Source organism: Saccostrea cucullata, unplaced genomic scaffold (genome assembly GCF_032062105.1).
Source record: "Saccostrea cucullata isolate Sc308-1 unplaced genomic scaffold, CSIRO_AGI_Scuc_v1 ctg180, whole genome shotgun sequence".
Taxonomy (NCBI): Eukaryota; Metazoa; Mollusca; class Bivalvia; order Ostreida; family Ostreidae; genus Saccostrea; species Saccostrea cuccullata.
In genome coordinates, this window is record NW_026936265.1 from 217,934 (window position 1) to 230,416 (window position 12,483).

Sequence of the window (12,483 nt, forward strand, 5' to 3'; positions counted from 1 at the left end):
CATCTACATGTATTTAATCTTTACATGTTAGTACATAAAATGCGTTGTTTTGATATTTTTGTCATATTTGAGAAAATAAAAACATTTCTTTTAGCCCTTATCTTATATTTGAAAAATATGACAACTATACTGTAGACATAAATAAGAGTTATAGAATTTAAAATTACAGGCACGTAGCAACGGGGGGGGGGGGCTGCCCCCCCCCCCCCCACTTTTTTTTTCAAACATTACTTTTACTATTGGAAATGTTCATTGAAAGGCTGGTTGTTCCCCCCCCCTCCATTTAGACTACGGGAAATTGATATCAAGGAAATGTAGCATTGAATTCCAGAAAAATTGTTATTGAAAGAAGCTGTTGAAAAAGGTTGGCCTCTACCCCCCCCCCCCCCCCCCCGAAATAGGATTTTCGAGTTTGGGCAATTATCCTATTTTTGTTGTTTTTTTTTTGCTTGCCAACCTTTTCAGGTAAGTCAAAAAAAAAATTCTCTGGGTGCCCCCCCCCCCACTTTCAAAAACGATGCTACGTGGCTGAATTAGATGTCATCTGCTACCGCTTTTGAGAATCGGCATTGGATTCGAAATTAACATCTTATTCTAATTACAAATACAATGAAGTAAGAGTTAGCCTTCATCTGCATTATCTTATGCATCGATTTATTTATTTAATTACTAGTATTTATTTTTATTTGTCTATGATAACATTATTATTTATACTTATTTAGTATTTTATGTCAATTAATTAATTAATTTTTTCTAATATGGTGTCGACGTCGGAACAATCGATGTTGAATTTGAACAGAATCAAAATATACATTGATTTTGATTGATTGATTGTATGTATGTTTTTTAAAGTCCCTCTCGAGAGCTTTTCACACATATGGAGACGTCACCACTGCACTTGCCGGTGGAGAGCTAAAAAAATTGTTCTATACTCGACACCTAGGGCCATTGAGCAGTGAGGGATCTTTTTCGTGCCAGCACCTACTGTGACACGCGACATCTGTTTATATACGGTCTCATCCGAAGGACCGGTGTTGTAGCATAGACTTTCCCCCCGCATAGACTTTCCCCCCGGAAAAACGGGCCCGGGTTAGACTTTCCCCCCTGGGCGGAAAAAGCGCCCCAGTATAGAATTTCCCCCTTTGAACAAAATCAGTATAGACTATAGTCTATGCTACAACACCGGTCTCCACGGTGGGATTCGAACTCGATCGCGACTTAACGAGGTTGGTTCCTGATATTTAAAGTCTTAAACTTTTTTGTCAAGTATATTTTTAGTTTCTACAAACATAGCTTAATTAAATATCAACTCAAAAAATGGGGGTCAATATGCTTCTTTTGGCGCTACAGTACATTTAATATGACCTCTTTGCACTGAAAGGATCACTTCATTATAAATAGGGATTTGACCTATAGGACCGGCTTGGTTTTTTCTCTACAAAAACCTTGTCGACTTCCGTTCTGATTAATGGCATTAGGCTGAATACATATAACAATTTGTTTTCCTAAATCTTTTTTTCGGCGAGTAGAGGTGTGAGGGACCCTTTCATTGATTTCCTGAGTTTGTTATCTCAAAATGTAATAATTGATATTTGTCTTACCTTCTCAATAAACATAATGGTAATGTTTACTGTCTCTGAAATTCTATTCTTTATGTTTCTTTATGTTTAGACAATTTTATCCGTGAATGTAGTAAAACAGTCCATTAATGTGTGCAAATTATATAGGCCTACATCAAATCCGAGGAGTACAGTTACTGATATGTATGAACCCAAAATCAATGTTATTAAATTTTACAATTGACATTCATCGCAGCTCAATGTTACCAAGAGTACCTGTATTGAGTAACACAGAGTGAGTTATTTTTGTCCTCGAAGAAAGTGTGCTTATACTGAGGTTCGTTCCGCCTGACTGACAACTGTACTTTGAGTTTTTACGATTTGATATCTCTGTAGTGTTTCTTATATCAAGAATGGGCATCCATAAATAATATATAATTGAAGGAAACTACACAAGGCTATAAAAAATATTAGAATAGTCTTTGAAAAGGCAAAAATTAAAACTTTAAAAGTGTGGTACAAGGTGGATTCGAACCCCCGACATTAAAATGTTAGTTCCCACGGTGTAATAGTCAGCGCATATATCAACTGAGCTATTCTGACTATAGCAATAATAGGTATAAATCTGAAGCAGATCATCAAAATCAGGTTTCCTTATTTTTTAATAGTTTTTTTGTGAATTTCGACTCTAGGGCAGGGGTGCCCCTAAATAAATCCTATCTTAAATTAATCCTTACATCCAAACCTATCAAAATATCATAGCTTGATCAATTTATTAAAATAAATGAAATATTTTATGACACTATTGTTTGGATAAAAATAGATAAAGTCATTTGTTGGGATAAGAAAGATTTGTACATTGGGGCAGTTTATATACCACCCATTGATTCAAAATTTCACGATATTTACAACTGTGACTTGTTTACTACGCTTGACGAATGTATTACAAAATATACAGAAATGGACAATGTTATAATTACTGGCGATTTCAATGCAAGAACTGGTTCATTATTAGATTATATTGAAAGTGATACCCTACACTCCGAAATTAATGATCATATCTCAGAAGTGATGACTTATATACCTGATATTGAACTTAATCCAAGATCAACAATGGATAATAAAATAAATACATTTGGTAGAAGGCTCATTAGCATATGTAAATCTTCAAATATTCGCATAGTTAACGGACGACATCCGTCCGATTCAAACGGAAACTATACCTATTGTGGTCCAAATGGGCGATCTGTCGTTGATCTAGTTTTAACAAATTCATTCAACAATATATCGAATTTCAAGGTTTGTAACTTAACCGAATTCTCAGATCATGCATCAATCAATTTTTCATTTCCATGCATCTTAGGGTTTCAAAAACAGACAAACAATTCTAAAATTTCGAACCGTCCAACTTCCAAAAATTCTACCACAGTGAGATGGCAAGAACAATCCCAAATTCAAATGAGACGAGATCTTATAAACAACTTAGACGCTCTATATTCTTGTGTTGAAGATGACTTTGATGTCAACCAAATTGTCGATAACTTCAGTGAAAAATTAAGCAGTGTATTAGGGAAGTATTGTACAAAGAGTAGCAATTACTCGTGTCCAAAAGACAGAAATGCAGAGGATAAACCATGGTTCAACCACAAATGCAAAGTCTTATACAATCAATATTTATCTGCTTTAGAAGAATATAATAACTTTCATAGTCAAATAAATTACAATAAGCTTACTAAAACAAAAGGTGAATACAAAAAACTTCAAAAGAAACTTAAAAATCAATACAAAAGACAACAAGGTGATATGGTGCAACAACTGAAGAAAAATAACCCTAAAGAATTCTTTAAACATTTTAGCAAACGAAAGACATCAAACTCAAAAGTTACCTTATCAGAATTTTTTGAACACTTTCGGAACCTTGCAAATGATTCAGCGACTACGTGGTCTAGGGAAATATATTCAACATGCTCTAATATTACGTAACGAATATTTATCAGGTTGACTTACATGTAAGTTCTCTATATTTATGTCTGTACATCTGTATATCAAAATAGCATTGTTGTATATTGTACTCTATCTTTGAATAATTCTGTACTGCTAATTTCAAAATCATTATAATTGTATTCTATAAATGATGATTGGAACTGTGGGACTGAGGAACACTTGACCTGGGGTTTCACCCCCCAGTTTAGACTCTTTGAGAGTCGATTGTATTATATGTTGTACGTCATATTTATTATTTTATAAACTGATGGGCTGTATTGCCCAAAGTTGTATCCTGAATAAACTTATATACAATATTTAGGGACAGGCCTGCCCTGAAGGACTTCTAGGCCAAAATTCATGCAAAAATCCACGCTTTATCGAACAAAATCGTGTTTAGGCCAACTTTGGAGGTTTCTTGTAAAGTTTTAAATAATAAATTTTAGTTATAAAACACAAATTTGAAAAATTAAGACATATATAGGGTAGAAAACAACAAAAAAAAGATTAATTATTTAATGTCACTTTTTCCGGGAAATTGTTCTCTCCTATAGGTCAATTCTTTTGTTAAAGCGAATACATCCTTTGTGTCTTAATCAAAAATTACATGTTCAACGTTTTACCTCTTATATTTTTATTCAAATGAAGCATAAAACAAAATCAGCTATAAGTCTATTGTTAAAAAAAGAAACTTTAAAAATGTGACTAAGAAAAAGTTTCAAATTGCTTCGCATGATCAATTATTTGACCTTTCTGCACTCACAAAATGTGATTTTTCTAGCATTGAAAATTTAATAAACAAGAAAATTATTTTTAAAGTCTTAAACTTTTGCTGAATTTAAACAGATAGATCTAAGTTATTTTAAAAATTCAGAAAAGGACATCAAAAGTGGGAGTATATAATTTCAATTTTTAGATTTTACTAAAAATGTGTCAATTTTATGTTAAAATTGGCTCAAATTTTTCCTGGACTTTCAGAATATATTTACTATTTTTGTCATTATTCGTCGAAGGAATTCATAAGAAATAATTTAATAGATATTTCAGAACAAGCATAACACATTTCACTGCAAAAAAACAGCTTTGAGTGCAACAGAATGGAAAAATAGGAATCTAAAATTAACAGTACTGTATATAGTTCAAAATGAAAAAAATAATGATTTACTTTTTAAAACCTCCGCCACAAAATATAGTTCCTAGCTTAATCCTACTTAAATGGAATTTCATTGCGGTTTTTGCAATGGATTTAGTTTAATTTGCAATATAGAATCTAAATTCAATGTTAAACCGTTTAAAAAATGATGCAGAATTTTAGAAATAAATGTCCAGACCAAAATCGACTCAAAAACACAGGATCGAACGTCCTAAATTAAGGATCGACTCCTTACTTCGCGACTCACGAATTTGCTATTTTTGGTCTGTTCCTTTCATACCATTCTCATAGCCAAATGAATATTTTATAAGTTAATTCTCCCAATTGAAATTAATTATATACCGGGTATTTTTATTTTAACTATTTTTATGATGAAGATAATATTTAGTATAGTCATGTTAAAATACCTGTAATGAATTGTGTGTTTATGAGATGATGTTAAATTAACACAGGTTCTTATTTGTGGCATTATCTTGCACTTTCATTTTAATCATACAGATATATCATTGTTTTAAATCTTTTATTATGATTGTAAATGATCACTTTTGCGACGGACTTTCAACAATAAAGAGTTTAAAGAATAATTTTAAGACTGTCCCCTGTCATTTTTCAGGTTTAGAGTTATCACTATATCCCACAACACACAGTGATACATGTATGTGGCAACGCACTTCGAAAAAAATTACGCACTTTGAAAATTTTTTTCAAAGTGCGTTAAAATTGGGACAAAATCAACGCACTTTGAAAATGTTTTTCAAAGTGCGTTAGATTTGGGACACACTCAACGCACTTTGAAAAAAAAATTTCAAAGTGCGTAAGAGTGTACATGAACATCTTTTCCATGGGGACATTTAACGCACTTTGAAAAAAATATGAATGTAATAAAAAAAAATCTAGATTTAGATTTTAGAAATGATAATGAGAGAATCAATTCGTAATAATTATATCTTTCGAAAATCCTTTTAAACTACAGGTATTCATTAAAATTCATTGAGAACAAGGAGAAGACGAGTAGAAGGTCTCTCAGTCCAACTCTTTCTTTTCTCATACATTGTACATAATGTCCGTAGCAAATTGAAAGTGGGACCCCCTTCCCGCTCCCCCAAGGTAAGCCCCAAATTTCAATGCTTATATTTATGTATATCTTTGCAAAACATTATTTTGTGTGCCTACTCCCCCTCACGGTACCGATGCTACACCCAGATATATGTATTTTTCTAGCATGACGTTGAAAACTTTCAATAAATTTTAGTTTACATTAAATGCATGCAAACTGGAAAAAAATAAGTACAGTAAAACATTTAAAAGAGAAAGAATTTTCAAAGCATGGAAAAATCAAAATCGCTCACTTTCACATCCTGAAGTGACCTTATCACTGAAAAGTTATAAAACAGGTTCAATTATTTTTCATACCTATGATTTGCAAGAATATTGACCAAGCCAAACACATTTTTTCAAAGTGCATTAATATGGTCGATATTAACGCACTTTGAAAAGATATTCAATTTTTTCAAAGTGCGTTGAGTTGGTCCCAAATTTAACGCACTTTGAAAAATTTTTTCAAAGTGCGTTGTAACACATGTATAATACACGTATATTTTGTAATCGTTTGTCCATATATAACGTGCCACAATATTAATAATATTGATTTTATAAAAGGAATTCACAAATTGATTTATATCAGTTTTTTCAAGGCCGATTTGGGGAATCAAAATAAAACTTTCTTGGAAAAGGAATAACTAGAGGTACTGTGAACAATGAGCTCACTAAATGATACCCCCGCCTCCTATATGAATAAAATGGCAGTGTCCATGTTTTGCTCTAGAAAATCCAAAATATATGTCAGATCAAAAAGTAAAATAGGAGGTGCACAATGGCAATATGTAATAAAGATCCTGTGAAAGTTTCATTAAATTTCCTTCAGTGTTTATGAGAGGAGTTGCGGATAAGAGATGGGTACCCCAAAGCGTAACAGACGGACGGACGGATGGACATACCGATTACTTTATACCCTCCCGCTTTTCAAGCGGGGGGTATAATAAGGCCGATTTAGGGAATCAAAATAAAACTTTCTTGGAAAAGAAATAATCGCATCATCTATTTAGAAAAAAAAACGACTACGGAGTAATCGACATTATTTTGACACAGAATGTACGTACATTTCATTCCATTCGACACCTCATAAAATATACTGAATGCTTTTGTACACTTAAATTCTTGAATAGCAAACTTGATGTGTTTTCAACTTTTATTTATGTGTATAACACACAGTAATTCTACACGTGAGGTATAGTGAGCAGCTAAAAATCGCAGATGGTGGAGGATTTTCATGCCATCTTTTTTCGCTTATCCAAAAAAAGAAGTCAGAAAAATGATCGAGATTCAAGCTATGTGACTGTACTAAAATAATTGAATCCATAATAAATTAATACATAAAATCGAGAAATACAAGTTGAAATAAAATGCATTTTTTTTTCCATTCTAACGCAAACAGCACTTAGAATTTTTGAAATGGTTTCATTGCATTTAATATTTGCTTCACGAGAATTTTCCAGAATGTCTATTTAAAAAATAATTTAAAGCAAGTTTATATTTGTTGTTCGCTTCCTCAAATACTTCATGCACACAACAGTTCTCTGGCTATATTAGTAAATATCCCTACAACTAGATTTCTACAAATTCTAGTACTGAAAAATAAAAGTAAATACTTTCTTAAATTAAATGTGTTTGTTTGTCTTACTTATAAACTTTCTTATGTACGGAAAGGATAAAAAAAAAGTCCATGCGATTAAAATTTAACTTTTAAGAAATACATGTAGTTGAAAGCCAAGTTTAAACTATTTAAGAGCGATTTTATTTTCCACTTTTGAATCGATAAGATCCATTTTTTCATTATCTTGATACAGCGTATGTCTTCAGTTGTCGCCAAATAATCATTTTCATAATAATTCATTGATCACGAGAAAAAAAATAATAACAACGCACGAAAATACTAACGTTACATTTAGAAACAAGCAACACCAATAAAACAGTTAACAATTGTATTTATGTCAACAAACATTTCATAATTATATGCGTGACAGTAGCATAATAGTAAAACACTAAAATGCATCCAAAGGATTATCCTTATGGAGTTTTTTTTCCAATTTTTGCACAGAATTACTTTAAAATAGCACCGATTACTAATGCCTTATGTCTAAAATAGTAAAGGATCGCGTTCACGACATGAGACATGGATACACAGACAAGCCGGTTGTGATGTAGATTCCCCTGCGAATCATTTCCATTAAGTTCCATCTATTTCTAAACGTTCTTCCCTACTTTTAAAAAATCCCACTTCTGAAGAAGATTCTCTAATAGTGATCATATTGTCGTCTGCTGCTACGTCCGTAATCATCACGTGGTCTAGGTGTTTCGTCATCGCGGGGGAGGGGCACCAGTACTCCTTATCATCGTCTAATTTTGGCACACACATTTTCACACCGTCCCTTTTGTGATTTTCGACAACATTAACTCCCATCAAGGTGCTCTTTTTCTCCTTTTGTTTATTTTTGGCGACAACACTTTGTTTTGTACTCATTCCTAACGCTTTCATTTTTATTTTTTTCAGTCTGTCCTGCAAGTAACGATCGTCTGGAAGCCCGGTAAGGATGTTTAGTCGTGGTCTCCGTCGGAATGAATGTATTGATGGGCGACCACGTGGTCGGCCCACTTTGCCGCTCCCACGGGGACGACCCACCTTCCCAGTGCCCCGGCCCCTTCCACGACCCCTCAACCTAGGTTCAGTGTGTCCTCTTCCACGGCCTCTTCCGCGACCACTCGGCCTTCCTCGAATCACAACTCTTAAAGAAGGAGGCCCGCTTCCATCATTTGAAGAAACAGACGGCCGGTTTAGAGGGGGACGACCCGGCCCTCGCCCACTTGGTCTACGTCGATACGATCGTCGAATGGGAGTTAACACAGGGGGTGAAGGAGAGTCGGATCGTTTTAGCCCAGGGGTGTCAAAAATATTTCGGGAATCTTCGTCCACTTCCTGACTTTTATCGGATCGCTCACCGCCTTTTGCTCTCGACCTTTCGTCAATATTTGAGTCTTTCAATGAAACACTCTTGGAATGTTCATCTTTTTGGGAATGATATGGCTCCTCCTCCGTTTCAGACCCGGAATTCTCCGTAGTTGACGATTCTTCTTCTTCGTCGTCTGTCGTCGTATCCATGTCAGATGAGTCATCATTTTCGTCCTTTGGCGGTTCCTTTAAAATAAACAATAACTTTATATTCGTCAAGGTAAATTTAACTTTTTAATTTTTTTTTTTACTTCTGTGCATCATTTTCAACCAATATTGATTCAGACATCCCCCCTCCAAAAAAAAAAAATAAATAAATGATATTCATTTTCGTGGGGGTTAATTTTCGAGGCATAGAGAGACCGACGAATTTATGACCGCCACGAAATTAAAAATTTCATATGCATTTCTACTAAACATTTTTCAACCATGAAATCAATTCCAAACAAACCAATATTTTTTCCTCAAACCTCGAAAGGTTTGTCCAATTAAAATATGTGATTTTACTATAAATAATTCGATAAAATTCTGGTAATTCAACGCGGAAATACCAGTAATGAAAAATATGAAGATAATGAAAAAAGTCCAACTTAGTCTTTTAACTCGAAAAAGAAAGGTAGGATTATATAATTTTTAAAATTTCCCTTCTTTCTCATTATAATTCTTGCAACAAAGGTGTTTTACGTAAAGAAAAATGATGTCGTCATATGAAAAACCTTCTTTTCGTGAAAAAGTGGGATTCAATTCAACACCCTGATTGTGTTTTCCTTTTTTTTTTAAATTTAATTTTGTAAAATACAAGGTATTATTTAATTATGTAAGATTTCAAGAAATAACCCGAGTCAGAAAAAAACTTACTTTTTTCTTCTCTAGAAAAAAATATAATTAATTAACTAAAAATGACAGGGTAGTCTGTTAATGAAAGAAATGAATCTATAAGAAATTTACACGATATATGAATGCAGAAGAAAATTAAACAGCTGGGTTTGGGAGATTATCACTGAAGTCTGAGCCATAAATCAGTCGGGGATGTAGTGAGATTAAATTACAGATGCTTTCTTCCTAGATTTCAACAAATACTAATAGAACACAAGAACACTGACATACAGTGAAAATATCAAATACAATATTATAATAGAAATAGAAAAAATATATTACAATAGATATGTGAAGGCTATGAAAAGAAATGGATTATATTATTACCTCAGGTTTTCGTTTTTTGGGCTTTGGTCCCCGTTTTTTCGGCAATGTTTCCTTGTCTAGCCTATATTTTGAATAAAAGAAATAGGCCTAATAGTATTTTGATTTACGTAGTTTAATGACTCGTCATCAGATAAATATTTAATACATACATCACTCTTTTTCTACGAAAAAAAATACAACGTGACATGCACATGGCTCTGATGTTTCCAAATTAAATTTATCAATATTCCAGAAATCTAATTTCGATGCATTTGTCGTCGTGAATTAACAACCTACCCAGAATTGAATGCCTCGGTCAGTCGATGATCAAGAATGTTTTCCTCTGGTTCCCATGTGTTAAACCTATAACATTTTAAAATCACGCAAAATAACAATAATATCATCAAATTCTACTTATTTTTATGCAGTCGGTGGGGATTTGCAAAACTCTTAGCTTACTTGTGAGACCAGCCTTTCCACTTCACAAAATATTCAACACGCGCCTACAATGAAAGACAGAGAATTCGATACTGGCCCGAGTGCATAACAAAAGCGACGAAATGCAAGTAGAAACCATGTTATATATCACGTACCTTTCGAATCCTTTTCTTGAGCAAACGTTCCGCAGCAAATACCCTTTCTCCCATTTCTTTTACATCCATAATAACGACATGGAAATTAAGCACATTTCTAATTATTATCTCGACTTTGCAACGCGGATATTGTTGTTTGATATCCCATAATACATCTGCGTGACGTCACAGATCATTAGCATTTTAAACGGGCACTAGGTCAACATGAGAAATATTTCAGGGGTTGCATTGATATCGCATTGCCGAGCCAAGGAAATGAAATGCAACCATTTTTCCTATTTACTGGAAATTATAGAGGGATTATGAATGTAATAAGAAGGTTAAAGAAGGCGTCTAAAATTAATACCATTTATATTTATGTTTTATATATTCAAGATTAAATGAACAAATAAAATAAATAAATTATCTTCGATGTACAATAACATACTTTTTTCTTCAAATGTTTATTTATTATTTTTTTTATAAAGACAAAATAAAATTAATGAAATAGCATGATTAACGAGAATTCTTCCTTTGTTGGAATTGATGAATGATTATGTATTTTTCTTACTCCAAATGTATTTTGACCAATTATGAAAAAAAAATAAAATTACGTAAAATGAAAAAAATTTGAATAAATATAATATAAAAAAAAAAAAAAACTACAGTAAATGTTTGAATCTTTTTACAGAATCTATCTTCAAATTTGTATCCACATTGTATGTAACATAAACGTGGTTTATTTATATGATGCAATATTCCATTGCACAAGCGATACTAATTTTAATTTTCTCATTAAATCTTTTTTTCTTTAGAAATTTATGATAAACTATTTATTTAAATTATTTATACATATATTTATCTATTTATTTAATTTAGTTTATTTATTATCAATAAATATTTATCCATTTATTGTAATTTATAACAATTAACGGTATATCAAATCTATAGGACCATCATAACTGTTCATCAAAAAATTGATTATTAAAGAGACGGATCAATCTTTATTTGCTTACGAATCCTCTCTACACCTTACTTTAATTTTAGAGTATTTTTTTGCTTTTAGGCCGACCAATTGTTTGAAGTAAAAAAGAATAAATTATGATTTGCACTGGATGACATAGTTTAAAATATGATGTATTCTAAATATTATATAAAATCGAGATAGAATAGTTGAAAACTTCATATTTGCATGCATTTTCTCAATCTGAATACGCAAAATCAATTTCCTCTATCATTTAGTAGCAAATTGACCTTGGAAAAAAAATTCCTGTAGAAAAAACAGCATGCTCCCGATATTAGAAATGAATCAATTAATTTCAAAACATCATCCCGTGCCCTATATAAATTTCTCAAAGTATATAAAAAAAATCATTATCTATTCATTATCACTTTAATGTTTTCTAAATTTAAATACGACAGTTTTTCTTTGGTAAATATATTGTACATATAAAGTGAATAAAACAGTTAAAATTATTTCATTATGAAACACATTTATCGATAAAACAATTACAAATGATTCACTCTTCTAATAGAAACTTGATATAAATATTTCTGAAGATTATAATTCCTTAATAATTGTACACTTAGAAGTTGAATTAAAGTAAATATATTGTACATATAACAGTGTCTTATTATAATAATAAATGTTTTATATTCAAAGAAAAGTTAAAATTTTTTTACTGTATATTGAAGGTATTTACCAAGACTTTTAGTTCTTGTACAAGATATAATTGGTTACAAATACTTATTAATAGGATTTGGAGAAGTTTGGTATTGTCAAAATATTCAAAAATGTATTTTTAAAAATTTTCAAACAAAGATTAACTGACTGATGATCGTCTTAGTGTTTTTGTGTATAGATATTAACAAATAAAATGCAATTGAAACCAATTCCATCCAAGTATATTCAATTGATTACAAAATTAGATTAACACATTTATTAATGATTGAAGATTTAATATTCCA

At 31.9% G+C, this 12,483-nt stretch overlaps 1 protein-coding gene across 1 annotated transcript; it reads right to left on the bottom strand.

Annotated features, from left to right (window-relative positions):
- Positions 1 to 7,721: 7,721 nt before the first annotated feature.
- LOC134245174 (chromobox protein homolog 8-like) lies at positions 7,722 to 10,696 on the bottom strand. The gene is made up of 5 exons (XM_062727432.1): positions 10,537 to 10,696; positions 10,403 to 10,446; positions 10,241 to 10,306; positions 9,965 to 10,025; positions 7,722 to 8,947 (listed from the first exon to the last, which is right to left on the bottom strand). Exons 1-5 carry the CDS (start codon positions 10,603 to 10,605, stop codon positions 7,982 to 7,984), a joined length of 1,206 nt encoding a protein of 401 aa, XP_062583416.1. The 5' UTR covers positions 10,606 to 10,696; the 3' UTR covers positions 7,722 to 7,981.
- Positions 10,697 to 12,483: the final 1,787 nt, after the last annotated feature.

Bases quoted from the DNA above. Each gene is read 5' to 3' on its own strand.
- LOC134245174 (XM_062727432.1), bottom strand. From the start codon at position 10,605: ATGGATGTAAAAGAAATGGGAGAAAGGGTATTTGCTGCGGAACGTTTG. The intron at 10,307-10,402 runs GTAAGCTAAGAG...AAAATGTTATAG, and splicing joins TGGAAAGGCTGGTCTCACAA to GTTTAACACATGGGAACCAG. The intron at 10,026-10,240 runs GTAGGTTGTTAA...TTCAAAATATAG, and splicing joins ACCGAGGCATTCAATTCTGG to GCTAGACAAGGAAACATTGC.